Below are 25118 nucleotides of genomic sequence, written 5' to 3' on the forward strand. Positions count from 1 at the left end.
TCTTAAGTACGCTTACTCAAGCGCTAAGCTACGGCAGCCCCGCTCTACCATGCTTTCCATTGAAACAAGCTATTTGAAATTTACATATCGGCACCAAATACAAACCTGTTAATATTGGCGGAGATTTTATATAAGCGCATACAGTCAAGCTCTACACGTAAAGCCCAATGGGGTTTCCGCATCCGACTTCCCGTGCTCTGCGTGACTATAAACAATTCTGTCATCAAAATGGGCTTGTGCATTACCATTATGTGGCCTGAATAGCTGCGTCTACAGACGATTTGGCGTCTTTATTGTGTGAAACACTTCTTGTTGATAACATTGCATCCAAAGTTTTTACCACAGTAAAATGGTGCCATTGTCTTGCATCAGCAATATATGATACTGATCAACGTGGTCTAGGGCACTGACTAGAATGCAGATACCAATGCCGTTCTACAGCATATATTTTCTCTAGGAATTGGCGTTGCGCCAAAATTATAGCCGCGTAAAGAATATTTTTCCACAAGACGTTAAACCTTCTGATACACAAGCTTGTCCCGAGTGCGCTAAGGATCGCTTAAAGCAGCCATATCAAGTGCGCAAGTGCGCTTTCGAATACTTATATATCATGAGCCTAACCCCGTCTTCCACGACTTCAAAACAAACTACGCAAATGGCAAGGGACGAAGCCGACCAAGTACTACCCGCATCAAGTTCGACAAATTGACCTTTCACACCTACATTGAGATGCAAAGAAAGCGCGCTCTGTGCTGTTTAACAAAATGACTTATCACGCCTTCATTGAGATGCAGCTGATGGGAAAGAAAGCGCAGTTATTCAGTACTTCGACTTAGCAATTTGCTAGCTTGTGTGAGAGATCTTGCAGGTGCTGGTGGTTAGACTCTGAGGATAAATACCATGAAGACAAAAGCATACAGATCGAGCTTTTACTTCGTCGACGCCATTTTAAGACCAAGACAGATGAAGGCGATGATGCGCTGAAGTACATAACAAAATGAAGACGAGGCTGAACAGCCTGACGCATTTGGGATGCCTGTCAGTGAAAGGATTTGGTAATCGCTTTTAATGTAAGCCTCAAGGGGTTGCATCACAGTCTAATAACGGCGTAAAGTCGGAAGTTGTGGAAAGAGTGACTCCTATAGGAAATCGATGCGCAAAAGTAATGACGGTGCTTTTGAAAGCAGCCCTCAAGGAACGAAAAGTTTTCAATATGACCAGCGCCGATTACTACAGAAAAAATATTAGCGTAACACTTGGTTTCAGACGTGGTCTGCAAGAATGTGCGGTGGTAGAGGTGAATGTCGCGCAGAATGAACAACTCTAGCAACTGTCTCTTCCTTTTGATGATTAGATTTAATAGTCTGTGGCTAGCCGAGATAGAAGTGACAAAACACATACTCAGCACAAGTTAAAAGTGAAGAGCTACAAGGCATTTACGCTCGTGAACATGCATCTGACACCTGACAGCACTGTACAAGAACTGACGACATCACGACGTCAATAACAAACTCGCGCGAAAATAATACATTTTCACCGAAGATCTCGCTAAACTTTTTTTGAGTGATTGATTCACAAAAGATTTCGGACCTATCATGCTTGAGAACAACGACTTCTTCTCGCAAGCAATAGGGCTTGTTTGAAAGCTTGGTGTACGTCAGCCCTATTCAGTTCTGCATGGCGAGAGAAATGAGGGGAAGAGGGCAAATTCGAAATGTTGTACTTGACCCACCAATTCGCATCTTCTGTATCTTACTGTGAAATCAAACATTAGTTTCCGGACTTCAATTTGGATGAGCCTTGAAACAAACGACACCAGAAATGACATTGCTTGAGCAGACAATAGAACTTCCGCGATTGAAGCGTCGCAAAAGCCTGAAGGAATTGTCCATTACAGTGTGTTTGCAAGAAATGCCACCTAAGTTCACGTCAGAAATGGGTATTTCTTAAAAAAAAACAATTGACAGGAAGGTGCAAATCAAATATAGTCATCCTGCGGAGCGAACGCAACCGTCTGAATGAAAGCCAGGCCGACCAAGCTTAGCGAAACAAGGTGCGTCTTGTGTCCAGTGACTAAACTCAAGGTAAGAATGTGAGTTCGATCACTGTATCGACATCAATCATGACAGAAAATACTTGAACTTCATTGCGCTCTGCATCGACAATTGCGTCCCCGCAAGAAGTATTACAATTATGTTTTACGAAATTAAAAGTGCTATGCAATCAATTTGATAGTGATGGACACGGACCATGTTTAGTATTTCTTAAGCATGTGGATCAAGCAACTTGTTGGGGCTTAATATGTATTTGTGACAGATGAAATTTGCTGAGGATATGTGTGGGAAGTTTTAGGCTAACAACAACAATCGATTTCAAGACGCTCAAATTTCAGGTCTCAACGTTGCCAAGGCAATGCCTCAAGTCTGTTGCAAGAACCATGAGAGCATGATAACCTGTCTAGTCATACGATAGTCAGACACAGCCCGATCTCATAGCAGTAGATGGGGCGCTTCGTCAATTTGCGGTGGACCCTTGTCGACATATAGTAGATACTTAAGAGAGTGTTTCGATACATTTACGCTCGCATAGCACCACATCGAGTCTCAAGAAAATAGCTTTAGACATCTTCTGGGCTTTATGATTAAGAAGAGAGCTAACGGCACTGATTCAAAAAGGACCTCAAGAGGCAATACATCTATGATGAGCACGGGTGTATGAGCTGGCGAGCAAGAGACAACGAAATTTTGCGCTTTCATTTACGAGGCTAAGTACATGGACCTTTGAAAAGATACACGGACGATATAACTGAGGCTTGTTGGCCAAATGGCAAGCTTATTCGATGAAGCGGTCAAGGAATTTGAGAACAATCAAAGATCAATTGTAAAGAATCAAAAGTTTCTCAAGTGCACCATGTGCATCGATTTTTTCTATCATTTTTTGAGCGGGTCGATTGAAGACGAACACGTGGTGTCCGAATGAACCTCAACAGTAGACATGCCGACCGATCTTTGGTTCAAACAACACCATTTACCTCAATTCTATACAAGCTCGAATTTTACAAGTCAGAAGCTGCCGAGCTGAGCCAGAGTGTTAAAGAGTGGATGCCTCGACCAGCGATGACGTACGGATACGATACTAGAATGGTTCCCTATCACCGGTTTGACCGCATCACTTTCAAGCTGGTGATGCTTAGAATGATAACACCTGGATGGGGATGATTAAAAAGACTGAGCAATTTTTAGTTGGCTTGTGTACGTTAGTATGTAAGAATATGAAGTCAGGCTAGACGACGGAACTGGACTTCGCTACTCGTCTGCAATTTAAGGACCGATTAACAAACTTTGCGCTGAAGATTAAGCGTACAATCAATGTTTTATTTGTTTCCATGTTTTGTCCTCGCACGAGTAATCTATGCGACACGCACACTGTTAGTCTCACCCAATGCATTATATAGTTTGTTCAATAAGGATTGCAAACTGAAACTGAAATATCAGCTTTAGCCGACTTGTATTGTAGAAAACGAAAATCATAATCTGAACATGTGTGAGTTCTAGTTACTTAAAAAAATTTCTTAGTTTGGTAAAGGTGGTGATCCAATCAACTTCACGCTAGTCAATGCGGCCTATGAGTATCTAAGCTTTCTTGAAGCAAAGATGGCAACAATTTGTCATTTCGGTAGCTCTTTTCGGCATTTTGGCGTACAATACTTAATCCGACATTATTCTTGTGAAATTGGAATATAACATTGTCTACTGATCTAATATCGGGGCAACAACACATACTTGACAAGATCATGACATTAGCTGGTAGCAAGATAAGACCAAGAAGCAGCGACTACTCGCTTTGGGAGCTATGAAAGTGTTTTGTCGAGGTACGTCTCAATCAGCAGCGGGAGACTACCGGGTCATCTAATGCTCAACAGTATAAGATTACTCTGGTTAGCGTGAAGCCCTTAAAAATAAGATATTGTCTTTTCTGGATAGAGGAGGAAGAGATGGCAGTGAACTCAAACCTACTCTAATTGAATTATTATGCGTCACACTAGCGGTCTCCAAGCTAGGTAACTCTGGTACAGATGTCAGTTAGCCCCATTCAAGGTGTTAATCATATTTAGGGAAGGTTTCGTACAGATACGACTTGATCAGCGATTTCCGCGGAGACATAACCTCTTTGGAGGATGTGGTTGGTGTCACAGCGAAACACAGTCTTTTATGACAGGGTCGGCTAGGACGCGAACAGTGAAGGCTATGGCAACCTGCCTCAACTTTTATACGCAAGAAAATGTAATATATAGCTGCAAAGCAGCTTTGTGATACCTGCAAGCGTCACATAAAAGTAAGAAACATCTATGCCCTGTGTTCCTTGTCTTTTTTGATTAGGCGGCGTAAAGAATGCCATACAGGAAACGTATCACTGATCCTTCGCCGAGTAATGTCAAATTGCCTTGAAGCTTTGAAATTCCTGAATTTCACTGAATCTCATAAGTGTTGAGGCAAATGGGATCTAGCCCTATGAAAGCGATATTTGTTAAAATAGGTAGTGCTTAGTGGTCGCTTATATCGACGTTCAATGGTTGTAAACCATGGAATCTTTGGTAGCCTTAAACACGCACGTGCAGCTACGTGGATGGCACAACAGCTAACGTTAGCCGATAGTACGCGCTAACTGTAAAATTTTCGAGTACATATACCAGTCAGGGGCCCTTCACCTGAGTATTAAAGGCTCTGTGGAAGCCCACTGTATAAGTGTGAGAGCAATGTTCAGGAACCACGCGCCTCGCTCGCTTTGGAGCTTTGGTGGATTATGAACATCAGATCAGTAGCGTTTGTTGCGCGAGCACAAAACTGCAGCAGCTAATAATGCAGAACATGTGGTTGTTCGGGAGAGTTGACAACGAGGTTGCGAAAACGCCTCGAGCACAGCATGAAAAGTAGAAGCGCTGTGAGCTGCGGCAATCGGTCGAGACATGAATGAGTGAGCGTGCATCACTGCCTCTTAAACCGGGCTGACAAATTATGGGGTTCGAACTTTTTCAATACTAAGCTGTCGGAGTGATGAGTCGAGCGGACGGAGGAAGTGCCTGACAGACGTATAAATTTGTGATCTCGGGTTCGTCGGACATTACTTTAGATCGTCAATTGAAGAGGGACAATGTGTTTACAGTTAATAGGGTTAGACCCTGTGAAGACGAAGCAAAGATGCTTAATGCCGCTTATTTTGGCGCGAATTCTGTGAAGTCAGGGGGCTGTAAAATGTGCTTAGAAGGGTCAGACTCAGATATCAATTTGGATGGTCCGGCATAAGAACCACGTGACACTACAACTTAGTAATACGCAGTGGCGTGCCCTGCGTTTAAAAAATTACAGCGCTGGTACGTGTCAAGCCGTCATTATATATATATAAATGGAGCGACTGATGTAATACCAGGGGTGATTGCGTTCTCCGAAATACCCACCTAAATTTCTAGCAAGGCTTGAGGGAGAATCTTAATCAGTTGTATACGAGGAGCTACAGACGAAGATATTCTTGAGTAATTTCTGCTAGTACCGGAAGCGAGCTATGCTCATAAGTTACCATATACGAGTCTGACTAATAACATTCGGAATGCACATAACATTTGGAGCCAATCAGCAATCCTTGAAAAGCTTTCTAATACGTTAAATGCTCTGGAAACGTAAAACCGTGATGCGATGATAATAAACCTGACACAAAACTTGCCTTTGATTGTCTGGGTGTCATAAAAGTGACATGGCTTTTAAAACAGATATTGCATAATGCCGCAATGGTCCCAACCTAGGGAACAATGCGACGCCATAGACATTGTTCGTACAGGGCACAAAGCGGCAGTGAGATAAAGGAATCTCCCCACCTGATGCCGACTTTAACACCATGAAGGCAATGGCAAGTGGCGAATTGTGCAAGCGCAGACAAAGCTAGATACATGAACTACTGCGAAATAAGCAAATGTATTTCTTTGGATGCGCTGCTGATAACTGTACAGGATTCTCCTGTACAATACATCGTTCGATATAACCAGTTGCTCATGAGGGCTCGTAAGATTCATCTTACTGATACCGGGCTGCTTTGTGGTTATGCCTCTAGGGCTAATTAACGCACCAGCTACGTTCAACAGTCAATTGGCACAGCTAACCACGCCAATTTGTGCATATGCTATTTCGAAAAAAAATGATCCATAGCCGTGCCAATTTTGACCCCCGGACTGACAAGAATATGTAAGGAAATCTCAAAAAGCTGGGTGGCACTGATCGAAAGTGCGTAATAGAGTACATTTGACCTGTGTTAGCCTGCAAGCATTTGAACAAGCAAGCGTGTCTTAGTCTGTAAAAAAATCTGTGTGGTCTAAATTTAACGAGGCTGCATGCAGTCTACAAAGGTCATGACAAGCCATTTAGGCGCAAAGCTCTTTGGGGAAGTCAAAATCACCATTAGAACGGAATCGGGGATAATACCTGGCGTGGCTTAAGTGTAGTGCAGACCATGCCGGCATAGCTCGAACCCTTACTGGTCTTCTTGAAAAAGTCATTTAGTACTGGAGTGCAGCAACAAACGGGGTGGTCTTAATACGCCTTGTGTCCGGCCTAATTATAGCTCCTTCGAAAAAAGCGGATAAGCCACCCTTTTCTTACTAAGCATCAAAACGGGGTCAGTTTATTTCAAAATTTTACGTATTCTTCGTCGACGATATATCACAAGAGTGATGGCACTGGTGTTACCTTCAAACTAATGAATTGTTATAACTTTTCTTGCGAGGAACCATACCGATTAAATTCCATAATAAAATAATAAATAACAAAGATTATCGCTGCTTGAAAAGAAATACTATGTAAATTGTCAATGACCCACACCAAGAGAGCAGAAGGCATCATAGACCGCTCGTCGGTTGTCCACACTGTCACGTCGATCAATGATAAAGACGGCTACTATTCTGATACGACCATTATCAGCGGTGCGATCTGATCGTCCTTCAACTCGGTGCGTACTCCCCTTAAGGTAATTTCCTAAGCTCACTGAGAAACTTCAGGCAGTGCGGAGACGCTCATACCCCTTACTTAAACTATCACATATCTTTATTCATATTTGCTCGCCACTCAACCGCGCTGTGATGCTTCGCACAATAACCGGCTGTATCGTCAAACAGCGGCCATCATCCCTATTCCAGGCCCTTCTACTCGCAACACACGTGGCTCCTTAAGAGAATTTTTTAGATAACAGAACCAAGCCACTTCAACATTGTAACTTCTTCATGATAAAGGCATTAGTTTGCTTTTTTGATTTGGCTATTTTGATTCTTGGTAATCAGCTCATAGCTGCAACTACCTGACTCAACAGCATTTGAGCGTGACTTGGTCGCAAATTCTCGTCCCACCCGATGACGGCTCCTGCCTTCCAAGCTTTGCTCATTCCTCTTGGCGTTCTTGCTGCCAGCCCTACGATTCTTCTTTCTACGCCAAGGCTATCGCAGCTTTGTGATCGCATCAAATGCGTTATCAAGTTCTAGTAGAGGCAGGTGTATGATTTACTAAAGCTCCGCTAGGACAGAGCTGTGCGATGCCTGACGTTTTCAACTTCGATCCATGCTTCAAAGTATTGTCGCCAGGTCGAACATCAGATGTGATCGTGTCGTGAATACCAATGCATGTTCAAACAGTGTAGAGTGCCATTGAAGCTATTAGACTATTTATGAGGTTGAAAGAAATTCCAGGTGTCCCCGTCGCAAAATGCACTGAAACCTCTACGCCAAATTTAATTTTTCGATACTTTAGCGTACTTTCTACTGTTTTTGGCAGCTGTTTGGGTTTTCAAAGATTTACAAAGGCTAGACGGTGACGCTTACAGTAAGCAATTCGGGATGTACCCTCATCTTGAAAAACGTGCTTCTTTGGCTGGTCTCCATTGCTCTCAATCTTAACGAGGTAAGCTAGTTTACAATTCCTGACAAGTAGATGCACTGCGCGTGCATAGACTCAAAGTATTTTGCGATGAGATTGGCTCTGCGTGGAAGAACGTCCCCTGGTAGCGCAAAATCAAGATTGATGGAAAGACTACAGGTGTTGTTTTTACGTATGTAACACCTGCGGGTACCGCGATGCTGCTATGCAATTCTCGAGCGCAAGCTGGCTAAGGCCCATCGCCTTTGGCGTGCTCTAAAATATCTAATTTTTTGCGTTTGAATGGACGTTATGGATAGAAAGTGGTGTAACTTGTTCCCGCTCTGATAGCCAACAGTTTTAGTTTTGTCCTGCTTAGCCAGATGTTCTAGTCGCCTATAGAAGGATATAAGAATTGGGAATTTCTCAAAGATCGGGGTACGGGTTACCGACTGATCATATTATACAATAGATAATGGTGTCCAAAGTCATGGATGGTCTTTGGGAAGGTACGGCTTGCCAAACATCTCTCGCGTACATCGAAAGTCGCCCAACGAAGCGATAGGTGTCGTATTAAGTGAGAAACTCAATTTTTTGTCCGAATGGCTAATTGATGTAAGCTTTATAGGCTACCTGAGCAACCTACGGGCGATGAATCTCGGTCAGCCTGCGCACTAAGTAATAATGTCTTCGTTGCAGAGTAGCGTCGTGGTTCCCAAGGCTGTTACACCTGTAAGTGTACCAAAATTTAAGACTTGCTAATCTTTTGATCTTGATCAAGAGGTAAAAAGGGTTCAACCTCTCAGGTAGCGCCGGCCTTTTGAAGGGATTCCAAGTCTCAGATCGCGCAGGGCAGCTGCTTAAAAAAACATTAACCTCGAGAGGGGCGAGGTCAATCAATGAAAAATCGACTATTTTGATAGAGTTAAACGTTTCACCCCGAATTTGCTGGTTGCTCACACTTAGGTCACGAATATTTTATAGCTGTAAGAAGTTGTGAAGCTCTGACAGACGCATGGGGAATTGTTCGGTTTTGTGCGACACTCGACCTCTGAAAACAGCAGACAATACGCGGGAATATTTACAATGCCGTGGTTGGATACTGAATATGTGTATTTTGTGAAGGACACTAAACAAGCTGCTGAAAGATCTTTTAAATTCGCTGAAAAGTTTGAGACTTCTGGAAGAATGTCATACTCATGTTTTGTGCAGAGTACAAAACGATATAGTGAGAGAAAGTGATCTTTACCAATCGGCGACGATTTTCTCGCCAGATCATCTAAATTTTAATCAGCAAAGTGTGCATACTAGAAAAAGATAAATACAGCCAATTTTTTTGTGCAATCGCCTTTTCCCAGAAAGGATGTGCTGCCGAACAGCTTGCTTTGCTGCACTATGTAGAGTGCATTCTTTCTTGTCACTGAAAGCTATTACTGCCAACTGAGTCAGTAGTCTCCCGCTGATTGTAATTGAACCTGTCTGGCGCAAAAAGTCGTGATAACATCGAGTCTTCTGGCAGGATATAAACTGAAGCTGTCTGGGCTCGTCGCTTAGACAGTTTCGTGCATCAGCGACGTTTGATTGTCTTTGTATTTTGAAAATGATTTATCCATAGTTGTGAAGTGCCCAGGAAGTCGGATGTAGGAATCCATATTGATCACTTCCAAGCTATGCTTAAGTATATACGCTTAAATATGCTATCAGTCAACATAGACAAATGTGTCCTTGTCGCTGAACTAAAACTTTATTTGTTGGGAGCTTTATCGAGAGAAATGATTTTTTGAAGATACGGTCGGTCACCTCTAAGCCAAATTGCTGCGCACAAATGTGATGAGTTGCAGCCTCAAGTGTCACTATCTCTATTGTTGGATGTTGACATAAGTGAGATCTACTGGCTACCCACTTACACGAAACTCAGTGCAAAATATTACGACACGGAGCGTTCACTCATCAATCTTGCCAAAACGGATGTTTAATGATATTGGGGTGCGGTAAATAATACGGTTTGTATAGCCGTAGAAATAAATTTATCGTGCCAATATTTTGAATCCGACTCAGCCATTTCATGTCGTCTGCGTCAGTACGGCTACATCCATAGGTTGTCTCTTACTTAAAGCAGCTTTTAATTAGTGTATCATCAGGATTGAGCTTTGCCATCATTTATGCAGCAGATTAAAATTTCCCAGCGTTTGACAAGGAGCCACTGGCGTTAAAGTATGCTCTGGTCAAGCTCCGAATTTTCTTGCTTGGATATAAGTCACTTGTGATCACTACAGATCATGAACAATTGCGCACATCGACATCGTTTTTACCTTCTTGCTACCAGAGATTCGCTAGTTGGCTATCCGCTTTTCCGTGTATACCTCCCTGGAAAGTAACAATCGCGCTGGCTCAATGTGGCACCCTGACTATGATGCCGCATGCTTCAACGAGGATGTCTCGTATTGCTGGGCAAAGCAAATGGCGTACGGGACAGACACAACATGTTTGGCTCTTGGGAAGGTTTCATGAATAACGAAATTTTGAGTTTCGATGTCAAATTGACAAGCTCGGTTGCCCGTGTGTTTTACTACTAAGACTGGTTGATCCACAGCACTGTTCCACTGAAATTACTCGCGTGTGTCTTACCTCGCGATGAAAATTTTAAGTACATAAAACCGTTCGAAACATATGATATGGTAAGCGCAGTAAATGGAGACACATGCCTCGTTAGTAATTTGTAGTTGTGGCAAAACATAAATAATCAGGTTAGGGCCTGTGTGTACGCATGCGAACGTGTTAACATGATAATTTACTCACAATTCTCTAGAATGGACTGTATCAATGGTCTTTCCAAGGAAGTAGCAACATTTTGGTCTTGATGAATCATCTAACGAAGATAACCCACCTTGCTGCTTCCAGCGACTTTGTTGCCGATAAAAGCGCAGCCAATTTGTCTCACGACAAAACATCCACCAACATGGCTTGTGGATAGCCATAGATTTGGATCGAGATTCGGGCTTGGTAGCGTGCTCAGTTTAAGATCGGATGCTGACAGATCGTCAAACCAATTTTGTAGAGTAGGATATACTCTGAATCCCTAGAGCGGATAGACCGCGGTGCTGAAGCTTCATGTGTCACTCATTGAATTTGAGCTAAACGATGCAGTACACGCCTCTACAGTCATCACCCTTCTCTATTGAAATGGATTAGTTAGATCAGACGACTCCTTGACACATCCACAACGTGACTTCGGTCTCGGAGGATGAGGCTTTGTCAATACTGACAGACTGATTATTATGAGACTAGCTTCACTTTGTGGCAAAATCGACGGTATCTCTTTGAAATGATTAAGCATTGTGTGCTCAATGCGCGACGTTACGACTACAAGGCCGAATATGCAGAGACAACTACTGGCAGACGGAGAACACATGAATTCGTAGGAATGCTGCAAGAATCGCTTGCTGCTATGCGCGCCAACATTTAAAAAGACTTGTATGGTAGCAAATTCAGCAGATCAATGGGAATGACCAGGGCTATGAATAGCACAAATTGAGGGAAGGCGAGTGCCCGCCTCAGCATCGACATTTTTATTGCAAACTGCACAGTCAAGCACAAAATGACGTACATGTCAAGAGTTCGTTTGATAAAATCTAGCTCATACAGTCGTAAATTGGTGACATAAGTTTCACCACTCAACGCTCGACATTTTTTGCGATGTTTATTATCGTCGAAGTTTCTACTAAAGACAGGTTCTTCGTGGAGGGCACTGATTGCTGAATTGCTGCTGAACCAGCCTTAAGCGATACTCATGAGTAGCCGCGACCTATGGCGTCAGGAAAAAAATCTCGGTGCGAATTTTAAACACAACTTTTGCTTATCAGTCAAGCAGCAGGTGCACACAAGTAAATTTCTAAGGGCTTCGCTGAGGCACGGCGAGCGGTTTCCGACGGATCGAATCTATCGAGCTCAAAATTACGACGTGGTATCGTTGGAGCATCCTCGTTGAAGGTCCAAGCAGTTTTTTGTGGCAGAGATTCAACATGGCTTGCTGAACTAGGTCCAGCTCGTTGATAATAAGTTTGGCTTCGCCACGAATCCTTTGGTGAGGTATCTGAACACTTTCCATTTCTTACAATTACTACAGCGTGCACAAGCATCTGAGCTTTGAAGAAGGTCCGTGAAAGGAGAGCGACATGGCCGTGTACTCATAGGCGCGAGGATGGAGCGACTCGGTGATTCATTTCAACAATGTCTGCCTCGCCTTTACAACGAGCAACGTTTGAAGATGTGGGTCTCAAAGACGGCGTCTTTCTTGATAGCTTATGAGGCATAATCTATGATAGCCGGAGGAGCGTTCAGCGCAATCGACGCTCGTAGAAGCAGCGTACAGCTAAGATAAGCCTGATTTGACTTAATGAGTCGCGTTTACAGACGCATGAAGAATAGGCTCGTAGGTTCTGTCTCGAGAGCCTCTACAGTAACTGCATACCTTCTACTTCAAGCGTAAGATATATTTATGGTTAACTCAAAGTCTACATGTATATGTTTTACTACGTTCGATTATTGACGATATGTTGGTCGGATGTGATGCTCACAGCTCACTTTTGTTCCAAACTCCATCCTCTTAATCAGTATGAGACCCATGAGCTTTGCGCAAAGGTAAATGTAAGCGTACATTAAATATGGTAGTGCCCTGTCACATGACTCATCATGAGAGCCTATGCAATAAAGCTTCACCGTATGTCAATAAGCAAGCACTTGTGTGGGCATGTGTGAAGCTTGTCAGCGGGTCAAACGGCATGCGGTAGCGCCTTTGATCATCTGCTTATTGCGGCAGAATGTTGTCAGCCCATTAGTAAAAATTGAGCCCTGTAATACCGACATTGAGGTCATTGTGGATCACCTGATTAAGATGACTTATCACCGCGACACTTCACCTGTAAGGATACAACCAAATTGTTCTGTGACAAAGATTGTATCTACACCGCTTATCTTGGGCCATTGTACCAAATAGAGGTTTGCGCTGCAGAGATAATTTTCTGTGAACTTGTATCAGGTGGTTGACACTAGATGGTCACTGCAGTACCAAATCAGCTGTAAGACAAAATCACGATGATTACGGTTTGGCGTATAGACGTTGGAATGCTTGCGTGGATCGATTGCAGTACAAGAGCGAAATATTGACAGTAATTGAATTTGTGTTGCACAACACCATGAAAGCCAAGATTTGATACAGATCATGCACCCTAAGTAGCAACGCTTGTGCCCTAAATTACGTCATATTGAAGTTGCTGTAGGCATCAAAACATTACGAGTGATGCCCCATCTTGCCATATTTAACTCCACTTCACTATTTGATTTGCTACCTGTTTCTCCGACGTGATGATGCACCGCGTATCCCGCTTGGCCGCTCGACGCCCCCTTCGCACATTTTCCACATCATCTGTGGTGAGTATCCTCCCACTTCTCTCTCTTTCAAATCTAGCTTAACGAATATCTCTTGCAAACAGGAGCGCGTGCCGCTTTTCATCGATGGCAAGTTTGTGCAGTCCAAGACAGACAAGTGGATTGATTTACGAAACCCAGTAAGTTACTTATTGAGACTAGGTTCAAAAGCATAATTGAATGGACGCACGATGTATTACAACATATAGGCGACGAATGAAGTGATTTGCCAAGTGCCGGAAGCCACACCAGATGAGGTAAGACGAATGTATCATTTCAAAAGTCGCATAATGTTTGATTCAGCTTTATAACTCTTATGCTGCTTCGCATAGATGCGCCAAGCTACACAAGCTGCTTCGCGCGCTTACAAGACCTGGAAGGAGGTGGGCGTGCAGCAGCGTCAGCGCGTCATGCTCAAGCTGCAGCATCTGATTCGCGAGCACACAGACGAACTTGCCTTGTCTATCACTAATGAGCAGGGAAAAACCCTTGCTGATGCTCGTGGTGATATTTTTCGTGGTCTTGAAGTGGTTGAGCATACGTGTGGAGCTGCAACGCTCATGATGGGCGAGACAGTTGAGAATCTAGCCACATCCCTCGACACTTACTCGTTCAAACAGCCGCTTGGTGTATGTGCTGGTATCTGCCCCTTCAACTTTCCTGCTATGATCCCACTGTGGATGTTTCCTACTGGCACAGTGACCGGTAACACGTACATACTTAAGCCGTCGGAAAAGGACCCTGGTGCAACTATGGTAAGCATCAAATTGTTTAGTATTCCCTTGTGGCAACAGCTCTGATCAATCTCATTTGCGCTTTACGTAGATTCTTGCTCGACTGGCTCAAAAAGCGGGTCTTCCAGACGGTGTTCTCAATATCATACATGGCGCTCATGTAAGCAATTAACTGGGTGTGCCCATTTCAAATTAGCTGATTTTGGTGTCTCGTGATAGGATACGGTCAATTTTATCTGTGACGCCCCAGAGATAAAAGCCATCTCGTTCGTGGGTGGCAACCAGGCAGGCGAGTACATTCACTCTCGTGGTAGCGCTAATGGAAAGCGTGTGCAGGCCAATCTTGGTGCGAAGAATCACGCTGTCATCATGCCTGATTGCGACAAGGATCAGGCTGTTGGTGCTCTCGCTGGGGCTGCATTTGGAGCTGCAGGCCAGCGTTGCATGGCCCTTTCGGTTGTTGTTTTCGTTGGCAAGTCGAAGGAATGGGTCAAGGATATTGTTGAGAAAGCCAAGACAATGAAGGTCAACGGAGGCATGGAGCCCGATACGGATGTAGGCCCACTAATCACTGTGGCGGCTAAAGAGCGGGCGGAGCGACTAATTCAAGAAGGCGTGGACAATGGCGCTGAGCTTCTACTCGACGGACGCAATGTCAAGGTACTCAAGTATCCTAACGGCAACTTTGTTGGTCCTACAGTACTGAATAACGTCAGCACAGACAATCCTGCATACGTCGAAGAAATTTTTGCTCCCGTGCTAGTTTGCACATCAGTGGACACGCTGGAAGACGCGATCGAGCTCATAAACCGCAATCCGTATGGTAACGGGACTTCGATATTTACGTCATCGGGAGCAGCTGCGCGTAAATTCCAACATGAAATTGACGTAGGCCAGGTCGGTATTAATGTGCCGATTCCCGTTCCTCTTCCTATGTTTTCGTTCACTGGTTCGCGAGCGTCGATCCGTGGTGACTTAAACTTTTATGGGAAGGCTGGTATCAACTTTTACACACAAATTAAGACAGTAACTTCATTGTGGGACTACAACGAAAAAACTCGCTACGGTGCTGTGATGCCAACGCTTAGTTAGGACTAAGAATTAACAGATATACGAAGAAAAGTTGTATGAAGATGGACCTTGTTGTAGTGATGGATAGCTGTGATGTGTCATATTTTTTGCCTGGATGTCTAAAGCATCAAACTGCGCTAACTAGATTGTCCTTAACGTCGTCGCCCATTTCCACGACCTCGCCCGCCTCTGCGCTCGGCATGGTAGCCTCCACCATTTCCATACTCAATCCGATCCGTCTGCTCTTCATCAGCTTCCGAAATCTTTGTTTCCTCGAATCTTCGTCCATCAGGTTCGCTCAGCGTGCAGTGATTAGCATGATACTCGTTTACCAGCATTTCGAGTTGGCCAGCAGCATTAGCTGCGCCAGTCTTGGCATTCTTGCTTAGTCGTGGACAAACGTCGCGAGCAATGAGAACTAACAGCTTGTGAAATTGCTTCTTGTAGTTCCGCAACAACTCAAAGCCTGCCACTTCCAGAATGGTCAGAGTCAATGCACCAGTCATGAGGTGCGGAGGCTCGTTTACTAGCCGAGCTAACCATGACCAACAGTCCCCAAGCTCGAGCCCTGGCGGAGATGAGCTTCTATCCCACGGCGTGGTTTGACGGACAGCAGCCAGCACAGCCGATATCATTGTCATGCGTCTTGTGTACTCCGTAACGTGCTCGAGACCGTCTGGATCCGAGCTTTCGCCCACTGCCTTCTGAAAGCCCACAAAAATTTTATACTCAGCGACCGATTGTGACGAAAGCTTCTCTGGGTTATCGGGAATTGTAAACACGCATGCCTTATAAAAGTAGCCCAGCATTACGTTTGTTAACTCCGGATTTTGCACACAGCTCATTTTTATTACGTGTGCAATAGGATAGCAAGATCTACCGCAACGCAAAAGCCACATCGTTACAAGTAGATACAAATAGATTGAAGCCACTGTCAGCTTACTTGTAATCTGCACGACATTCGACCTGCTTGAACAAATTCGAGGCTACCATGTCTAGTGCAAATTTAAAGTAAGCATCACCTGATGACTTGGCCATCTACAACAAATGCTTTTGTTGTCAACCTTTACGTCCAGAGCAGTCTGCTACATTATTCACACTGACCTGTAAAAGCTGCTGAATTTTGCTGACAACGTTTTTAATTGCTGAAGGAGCAGCCGCAATTTGATTGCACGCCCCAGCCTGTAATGAAAAATTCATTATTACAACTACTACAACGTCATAGACTTCTGACAATAAAAGCAAGCTATATGCTCTTACTTCGCGCCGAATTTGCACACGAATTTTCTTAACCGACGGATCAGTGCTGTCAAGGATTTTAGTTGTGTGGCGTTGAAGCTCCACCAAATGTCTGATCTGATCGTGTCCTTCTTTAACATATTTTTTCACCCGAGCGTTCGCTTCCTTCTCGGCACTTCTTTTGTCGGCCTCTTCCCTCTGACGCTCTTCCTCCAAATTTGCTGCTTTTTTAGCAGCCTGGGCTTTATCTCTTGCTTGCGCTTCTTCGGTCTCACACTTTTTTCTACGCTGCGCTTCTGCAACCTCCTTTTTCTTTTCTGTCTCTAGCAACGCCTGATCAATAAAACTACAGTAAGCTATGGAACCTTCACATTATTAATCCCAGTACCTTCTCGCGAAATTCTACTTCACGACGCGCTGCAGCATCTTCACGCTTCTGTGTCTCAGCTACCCATCTACGCTCACCCTCTTGCGCCTGCCGATAAGCTCGCAGCTCATACTCCGACTGTTTCAACGCCGCTCTTTCCATCGCCCGTATTTGCTGAAGTTTAGCCGCGGCCTCACTCTCCAGCTGTTGCTGTTCCCTCACCACATTCACATCGTCCTCAAAATTGAGCGACCCGGCATTCAACTGTTGCAATTGAATTTCTGCATCCTGCCGCGCGCGCTGCAATGTCTCACACAATGCCTGGTACGCTTGACTAGCTGTCACCAATTGCACCGCTTTTCGCTCACATGCACGCTCAACTTGTCTCAGTAATTCTTGTCGCGACTTCGTATTCAGCTGCAGTGTGGTCAGTGACGAAGTTAAAGCGCGGACGCCGCGACTGATGTTTGCCACGGCCAAGTCCGATTCCGCCGAGTCTTCATCGTCACTAGTTGTCGACGAGCTGCTTGAACTTGGCGCACGGAACCTTCTTGGGATTATTGCTGCATTACGACAAGGTTTTTGTATGTCTTGTTTCTTCCAAAACGCGCTGGTTCCCGTCGGTGGCGCATTGTCTCCCTCGCTTTCGACCCCAAACCGCATGGGGATGAATGGTATCGATACCGGTAGCTGCGTGTCATATTTGTTCGGTCGATTTTGTGACATATTGTTTAAAATTTGAACACAATTTGACCGAAAACTGAACCGTAACCGCAATGGTCAAACCGTTAGCCCTCTCCACCATCCATATAGCCGCAACAGTCCACAAAGTAAGGTTTTAACACTCACCTTCTTCCTCTGTTCGTGACCCAAACAGCGTTATCATGGTAAGCAACAGCATTGATATAGGTGCTCGCCTGAAATGGATATACGAAAGCGATGAGGGCTGAGAAAAGGGCAGAAACGAAAGCATACTAATTTTGGGCCAGAAAAGTGATTGCAACGCAGTACAGGAGCCTTTCGGGAAATGTCACAAATGGCAGCGCTGTTCAGTCTTTTCCTCACCCTTCTCCAAAGCTTGAGCTATTCATTAATTGCTGTAGCGCCAATGGAAGTGATTGAGGATCTAACAAACTGTTTTGCTTTGAACGCAACTAGCCTCGTGACCTTCTGCACCCATCTGCCGCCGAGGAGGCGTCTAAACACAAACTTCGACGTCTCGTACAGTCTCCCAACTCGTACTTCATGGACGTCAAGTGTCCAGGCTGCTTTAACATCACCACGGTGTTCAGCCACGCCCAGACGGTCGTATTATGCGGATCGTGCTCCGTTATGCTGTGCCAGCCTACTGGTGGTAAGGCTCGCCTCACGGATGGCTGCCAATACCGAAAGAAGACCGAGTAAGCAATTAGTAAAATCGAGGGGTTGGCCGTGGCAAGTAGATATTTGTCGCACAGGAACGAAAGGAAATCAAGTAAGAAAGCAAGTTGTTCATGCCCGTTTGGGCTTCTGCTCGCATGTTTGCATACTTCGACTCATCGATAGACTCGGATGTGCTGGTAGGAGAGGAAGTCTTTTCTCTATCAGGCTGGCTGGATCATTAAGTTGGTATGCTACGTTCAGTGTAGCTGCTAACATGAATCAAGGAATGTAAGAGTTGATTATTTTGAAAGTTTTCGTTCAATTGGCTCTCCATCATGTCCTGCAGTTCTGTATCAGTACAATATCGATATGATCAGGCATCACTTGTTTTTTGTTTATTTGATTACTTCACAGCTTTCTGTGACTATTTTTCTTTGCATCATTGCCTATACAAACCATTCCAGTCGTCGCATTTTAATTTGCCACTCTACGTGCCATTGCCTAAACAAACGATTATTATGTTTTCGCAGTCTCGTCGTCTCCTTTGCTGAACCATAAAATACGTGGTCATGCGTGAATAGCAGTTCGATCTTTCTCTTCTACAATCCATGTGCTGTCATCTTCCAAGTCCAAACGTTCAGCAAGTGCCATAATTGATCCGGTCTCCAGCAAGTACGACACCAATTTATCGTTTGCATCTACCATTTCATCCAGTACATCGACATTATCTTCGTCCTCGATCGCAACCTCCTCATCTTCACCCGAAATAGTCGTGCCAGCATCTTCATCCTCATCATTCGACCCGTTTGAGTCATTCTCGGATGCTAATTCATCTGCATCACGCCGTCGAAATCTAATATCTTTACCTACCGATTTTGTAGATGAATTTTCATCTGAAGACGAGTTATCAAGTTGTTGCTGATCTTTGTGCTGTTGATTTTGCTTCGAGCCTTTTCCACAGGCTTTTTGACCTCGAAGTAAAGCCGCCTTGCGCTCTTTCGTTCGCTGGCGTTTCTTCTGACGTTTGCTACGTTTGGACGCTTGACGTGCCTGCTTTTCATTCGTTTCTTTCTTTGTCTCTTCCATCCAAAGACTCTCCTGATACTTGAGATGAAACACTGTGCAGTCACAGTTTTTGCATACATTGCACTTACACTCGGCGCAAAAGAACGTATCATTCGAATGTTTAGAAAAAGGGCCCAGACATATTGCACAAGTGACAAAATGTTGCTGCCAGATTCGTGTAGCACGTTTAGCCACAGTCGCCGATTTGTGTGACACCAATGTTTCTATATTAGCAGAAGCCATAAGACTTGCGTACGGGTTTGGTGAATCTGTGCGCTTTGCCTCCAACTCACCGACCTGAAGAATGCGCTCCAAGCCTTCTAATGCCATCATTACCATACTCGTTTCTTCCAAAAGATTACCTAGAATCTGAATACAGCCCTGATTCACAAGATACTCAATTTGACTATCCGATCCACATGAGGTAGCGTTAAGAACGACCCAACATGCTTCACTTTTGACCTCAGCATCGGTCGCATCAGATGCTGCAAGTCCCATCAATGACGGAATACATCCTGAATCCAACACACACTGGATCTGATCAACGGTCCCTGCAGCAATGTTCGACAAAGTCCAACACGCCTCTTTTTGGATCTCACGATTGGAATGAGCAATAAGTCTACGTAACGAAGGTACAGCACCACACTCAATAATGTGCTGCGTATAGTCGTGATCATCCTCGGCACACACAATGTTCCCAATCGCACGCAGGGCTGGCTTTGTGACTCGCCATGACGAATGACTTAGTAGTTCGACGAGCCGAAAGCACACGTTTGAATCCACAACCGCCTGAATGTGTGTACTCGGTCCATCGCACAAATGGGAGAATGCCCAGCATACGTGACTCAAGATTTCTGTGTCTGTACTCGTTAGCATCTTGGCCAGATAAGGAAGTATGAGCGCAATATCAAACACTGGTCGTGGCTGGCCATCACACAGGTTGCTAATCGTCCATGTCAAGATACGCAACAACGACAGACGGTCCCACGACGTCTTTTTTAAGTTATTGACCAGTGGCGTGAGAGCACCAGCGCTGAGCACAAGATCTCTCGTAGCTGCACCTTCACCAGCCAAGTTACCAAGAACCCATACTGACTGCTCCAATACCTACTTGGAGCACGTCAACGGACAAGTGAAGCTTAGCAAAACAGTCTGAATAAATTCAGCTTCTACTTATCTTACCTCCTCATTCGACGAGTCCAGCAATGAAACCAGCGTTGGAATCACGCCATTTTGCAACAAAACCGAAGTGTTGTCAGTTGCTCCAGCAGCAATGTTTGTAAGAGCCCATAGGGCTTCGACTTGCAAAGTTGGTCGGTCTCGCAAACGAAGCCATTTGATAAGACGTGGAGTCCAGTTCTTCTCCAGCATCTTCATAGAGAAAAGCAAAAAGCGAAGATAAGTCAGACCAATTGTGACTTGATCACATACAGATGATTGCCACTACCTGCCGAATCAGAAGATCTCGCTCAGATGACAGCAACACGCGCAGCTTCTTGGCTGCTTCAAGCTGCACGTCTGCATCTTCTGAGCTCAATCCAGCATCAATTTGATTAACATCACCCTGGAATGTGGGTGATACAGCAAGAGATCCTGTTCTGACCGAACCATCGAGTGCATTTGTCCCTAAACTTGCGTTCGCCAGTCCACTGAGACTTCCATTGGCCAACAAACTCGCACCATGCGAGAGGTGGTGATGAAGGTGGTGACCATGTGAATGCAATGAGTATTGTGGCTGTGGTGCGAGAGCCGTATTGGTCGTCATACCATTGGAAGCCGAAACGCTGGTCTTCCCAGTGCCTCCCGTGTGACGAATCGTCGTGGTCGTAGACGTTACGAGGGTAGCGTTGCCCCCACGGTGTGTAGCCTGATGGTGGTGCACAATGTCGCCGTTTTCTGTACGGTGCGCGCTACTCGTCGACTTTTTAAGCGCCAGATTGGCTTGCGACAAGGTACTGGGTAATGCTGCCACTGCTGCAGCTGTGAGCTCAGCGACGTCAGTGGGGGATAAAAATGCTTTTTGGCTGATGCTCGATTGAAAAGGTCCACTCATTCAAGCAAGATGTTGGGGTTGGATGGTAAGTCGGTGTTTCGAGTGACTAAGGGGCGCTCTGTCTGCTAACACAAGGCGAGTCATACACGCGCAGTGAAGGAATTAGATGATGGCGGATCAAGGCGATTAAATCACCGGATGGCGGCGAAATGGTCGTGCAGTTAAAGGGTGATCAATACTGCCAGATCCAGCCGGAAGTTGCAGCGCAACGCACCTCTTTGAAGACCCAGAAGCCGCTTTGTGAGCTCCTCAAAGTCTTCTTCTCTTTGGTCGCTTAATCGCTGGGTAGTTAAATCTGAGAATTTATCACGATGTCCATGTTAATTAGCGTTTCTCTTGCATTTTATGATGCACCTGTTTCTTATCATGTGATTCGCACTATTTAGTCTAATATGATCTGATAGATTACGATTATGAAAGTTGCAATGTTAAGAGATTGATGTAAATTGCGGGTTGTCATAATGCATTGAATTTAAGATCAAGAACATATCATTTGTGCGATATTCCAATAACTGGAAAGGAGTGAAAGAGTGAGATTCGCAGCCATTTCTTGTTCACAAGTTCGCACCTAAACGACAAATGCATAGCTGCCGAGCTGTCATCGTACCAAGAAGTGCCGTCCCATCAATCCAACTATCCCTGGCTACAGCGTGTTGGATATCCACAACAGGCGTGGCAGTGCTCGCCCTGCTCGAGGTCTTCGGATCTGGACCATCTACCTCACGATGATTGGCAACGTCCCAAAACGTCACGCTTCCGACATCCTGAGACCACGAGGATACAATTGAAGTGCCGTCAGCTTCGGACCATATTGCCGAACGAGATAAAACAGATGAAGCCTTGTGTCCAGCAAACTCAAAATTTGGTGCACGCCTCCCAATCTCGATGGAATGTAAGTCGAACACACTGTGCTTTGTTGGCATAGAACGTTCTGAGAGCACAACTTTCTGGGAGTGTAATTGATCGGACGCGAGCGAAAAACAAGCTTGATCAGTAGGTACGTGTGCAAATGGTGTCGCTCCAACAGAAGTATTTGGACTCGCCTCAACATTTTTCCAAATTGATAATCCGCGAAACGTAGCCGCTGCAAGTCCTTCCATACCCTCAGATGATTTATATAGCTTAATTGAATGTACAGGCTGCCGTTCTGGTAGCAAAAAGCTTTCAACGATGCCGTGGTTGCCTGCATTTGGCTTTCGATAGTCGTACTTGGCCACACTCCCATCTTGAAAGCCACAATACATTGCATAAGGATCGGATGCACTAAATGTGCACGACCAGCCTTGTCGTCTTCCGTTAGGAAGCATTATTTGAAGCACCACCTTTTGATCGTTTAGACATGTCATTGCCATTTTACCATCGAATGCCACCGTAAGTGCAAACGCTTCCGATGAATGAATGCAAATGTCACGCACTTCTGAATTGTGAACAGCAAGGCGTTCTCCTCGTGCTGGGTTCTGACAGCTCAAAATTAAAAGCCCATGAGAGCCTTGTGGTTGTTTATCACCAACGCACACGAATCTACACGATCGGGCAATGCTATGAACGCGTGCACCTAGTAGAGACACAGCCCATAGATGTTTGTATTTGTAGACTGCTGCAGAAAATGACAAGTTGCCAATTTTGGATGGTAGCTGGGACGTAGAGACAATAGAAGGGTGCGAGCAGCTTTGGCGATCTATGCAAGCAACTTCCGATCGCTTCAAGTCTCTACAAGGTATTGGTGAGCCATCAACGCTCGCATTATATGTTGATTGGGACTGGATAAATTGATAATCAAATGCCTCCATACATCTCTGTTGCTCGCGCATCTCCGCATATTTTTTTCTCAATTTTGTCAAGTCCGCATACAGTTGCTGAACCTTTTCCTTCTTTCTCCGCAACTTTTGTCGAAGGAATGCGACATCCATTTCCAATTTGCTTGTATTCACCTTTTCCTGGTTAAATTTCTGAGTCATGTCTTCTATTGCCGAGTTGTCCACGACCGCTACGTGATTCAAAAATAAAAAAAAGATGTCCGTTTGATTTATGCAAGCGTTGCAGATGGGACACGTGTGCTTCTCACAGATCCACCGTTCGATGCAATGCTTACCAAACAAGTGGCCGCATTTAAGCGCCACAAGACGATGATTTCCAGTTATTGTGCAGTCATCGCAGCAGATCGTGCACTCCGTCGGCTGGACTTTTGTATTCACGATTGAGCGCTTGCGTTTGCGTCTGCGTGAAATTTTTTGCTCGTCCACTGCGTTCTGAGCAGCTGCCGCAGCCTCCGCCGCAGTCAAAATCTGTACGTCATCATCAATTTCTGATGCTGTGAAGGGCTCAACCGAAACAGAATCGCTGACAAAATTTATTGCTGGAGAAGGTTGCACATGCAACGACCACCTAACGTTGTATCCATTATCAACATCGTTCTCATTGTCTTCACTGCTGCCGCTGAAATCATTTTCTCCATCATAATTGGCGGAATGAAGCTCGGTGTTAGCTGGCATGCTTTGTTCTGATTCCATAAAAGTCTGTACAGAAATGTGTAACTCATTCACCGATGTCCAAGCTCGAAGTGTATTTTCGACCTAGTGATGTTTCCCTGATGCTTACCTATCCAAGCACAGCAACACAGTAGTGTCTGGTGAAATATTTTTTTGACACTCGTGAGATAATTTAGTTTTAAAAGTAAACATTCGAAACGTATATTTTAGTTAGAATCTTATAAAAATTAGTTTGCTAGTTGAAGGTTTAGCGTGGCCATAACTCCGTCTTATATACCGCATGCAATGCATGTAAGTAGGTAAATTGTCCATGCAAGCAGGGAAATAGCATCCAATAAACTTTTGGTAGGTCATTAAAATTCGTGCGTGTTCCTACTACCTCCGGTTCGGCGCATTGCCTTGTTTATCTGGGCTTTAAGCCATAGTGTTGCGCACCCCAGCGTGAAGCTCAACACTTTGTGAAACAACCAATTTTGCTTCGAAGTATAGCCGGAGTGATATCAGCAAGTCAATTTTGATCAAGATGCCCTCTTTCACGAACATCAGAGCCACTTCGTAACGGTGTCAATGGCACCTGGAAGTTTATCATTCATGTAAAGTGTAGTAAGGCCTACAAAGGCACTGTCTTATCCAACGCAACTCAGTGAATTAATGCAGCTTGCTTCAGCACCATGACTTTCCTTGAAAATGCTTCAAAGTTTATTCTACACATCGCAATTCACGCATTCATCTATTGGTGGATCATCAGCGATTATCATATCCAATCTCGTGTCGCGCACATTGAACTGCCTTTGCCAAATCTTCGCTGTAAATTGCAGATCTGTATCTGATACAATGACCCCCTATAAGCTGTATTGCTAAACACGTTATTGAGAAACAGTATTACTGACTGCAGCGAGATGAGTCATCTTATTCAGACGGTCCAAGACGACAATGCACGTTTAACCGGACGCGTATTTGAAAGACCAACACTTTTATCCACACCATTGGGCTACCAACAATCCGCTGGAACCGTCAGGCTGGCCAGAAACAGTGTCCCGTGCGAAATATGTAACCCCTCAACATGCTCATACATGTTGGGTTGCTATTACAAAGCTCTCAGCTAGCAGTTGTAAGAGGGTGCTGTTCACAAACAGTCCTTCAAACACAACACACACGCTTGTGCGACGAGAAAGCGATTCCTAACGTGGAGGTAGAAGGACAGTCCCGACTTGGAAGAAAGAAGAACGACTTAATACCTTAAAGGTAACTTCGCAACTGAACTGAAATGAGTAATGGTTCCTAGCTACATGTCACGTAGCGCAGGCGAGGAAACGTTGGCGGAGGAAGGCGAAGGCGTTGGCGCAAGGTGAGCGCTGGCGGAAGCTGTTGGAGAGGAGGTCCTGCTGACTTAGAGGGAAAATGAGAAGTGATTTATTGATC

The 25118-nt window shown here is 44.8% G+C and overlaps 8 protein-coding genes across 8 annotated transcripts; 5 read left to right on the forward strand and 3 right to left on the reverse strand.

The window, feature by feature from the left end:
• Positions 1–610: 610 nt before the first annotated feature.
• PHALS_04858 (uncharacterized protein) lies at positions 611–836 on the forward strand (the record flags this gene model as incomplete). The annotated part of the gene is made up of 2 exons (XM_024718711.1): positions 611–679; positions 738–836. The coding sequence occupies 2 exons, from the start codon at positions 611–613 to the stop codon at positions 834–836; spliced, it is 168 nt and encodes a 55-aa protein (XP_024584083.1).
• A 985-nt stretch (positions 837–1821) lies between these two features.
• PHALS_04859 (uncharacterized protein) lies at positions 1822–2044 on the forward strand (the record flags this gene model as incomplete). The annotated part of the gene is made up of 2 exons (XM_024718713.1): positions 1822–1939; positions 1989–2044. The coding sequence occupies 2 exons, from the start codon at positions 1822–1824 to the stop codon at positions 2042–2044; spliced, it is 174 nt and encodes a 57-aa protein (XP_024584084.1).
• Positions 2045–11585: 9541 nt separating this feature from the next.
• On the forward strand, positions 11586–11877 carry PHALS_04860 (uncharacterized protein; the record flags this gene model as incomplete). The annotated part of the gene is made up of 2 exons (XM_024718714.1): positions 11586–11620; positions 11688–11877. 2 exons carry the CDS (start codon positions 11586–11588, stop codon positions 11875–11877), a joined length of 225 nt encoding a protein of 74 aa, XP_024584085.1.
• Positions 11878–13253: 1376 nt separating this feature from the next.
• PHALS_04861 (methylmalonate-semialdehyde dehydrogenase) lies at positions 13254–15142 on the forward strand (the record flags this gene model as incomplete). The annotated part of the gene is made up of 6 exons (XM_024718715.1): positions 13254–13319; positions 13382–13456; positions 13526–13573; positions 13649–14071; positions 14142–14210; positions 14270–15142. 6 exons carry the CDS (start codon positions 13254–13256, stop codon positions 15140–15142), a joined length of 1554 nt encoding a protein of 517 aa, XP_024584086.1.
• Positions 15143–15273: 131 nt separating this feature from the next.
• On the reverse strand, positions 15274–17390 carry PHALS_04862 (nucleoporin gle1; the record flags this gene model as incomplete). The annotated part of the gene is made up of 5 exons (XM_024718716.1): positions 15274–15997; positions 16065–16159; positions 16226–16303; positions 16382–16693; positions 16749–17390. 5 exons carry the CDS (start codon positions 17388–17390, stop codon positions 15274–15276), a joined length of 1851 nt encoding a protein of 616 aa, XP_024584087.1.
• Positions 17391–17611: 221 nt separating this feature from the next.
• PHALS_04863 (40s ribosomal protein s27-like) lies at positions 17612–18331 on the forward strand (the record flags this gene model as incomplete). Its single annotated transcript, XM_024718717.1, has 4 exons — positions 17612–17614; positions 17886–18127; positions 18185–18201; positions 18291–18331. The coding sequence occupies 4 exons, from the start codon at positions 17612–17614 to the stop codon at positions 18329–18331; spliced, it is 303 nt and encodes a 100-aa protein (XP_024584088.1).
• Positions 18332–18656: 325 nt separating this feature from the next.
• Positions 18657–21207, reverse strand: PHALS_04864 (importin subunit alpha-1-like; the record flags this gene model as incomplete). The annotated part of the gene is made up of 3 exons (XM_024718718.1): positions 18657–20261; positions 20337–20525; positions 20602–21207. 3 exons carry the CDS (start codon positions 21205–21207, stop codon positions 18657–18659), a joined length of 2400 nt encoding a protein of 799 aa, XP_024584089.1.
• Positions 21208–21761: 554 nt separating this feature from the next.
• On the reverse strand, positions 21762–23699 carry PHALS_04865 (RING-finger-containing E3 ubiquitin ligase; the record flags this gene model as incomplete). The annotated part of the gene is made up of 1 exon (XM_024718719.1): positions 21762–23699. One exon carries the CDS (start codon positions 23697–23699, stop codon positions 21762–21764), a length of 1938 nt encoding a protein of 645 aa, XP_024584090.1.
• Between the last annotated feature and the right edge of the window lie 1419 nt (positions 23700–25118).

The sequence above is a fragment of the Plasmopara halstedii genome (genome assembly GCF_900000015.1).
Source record: "Plasmopara halstedii genome assembly, contig: Scaffold_2695, whole genome shotgun sequence".
NCBI classification, from domain to species: Eukaryota; Oomycota; class Peronosporomycetes; order Peronosporales; family Peronosporaceae; genus Plasmopara; species Plasmopara halstedii.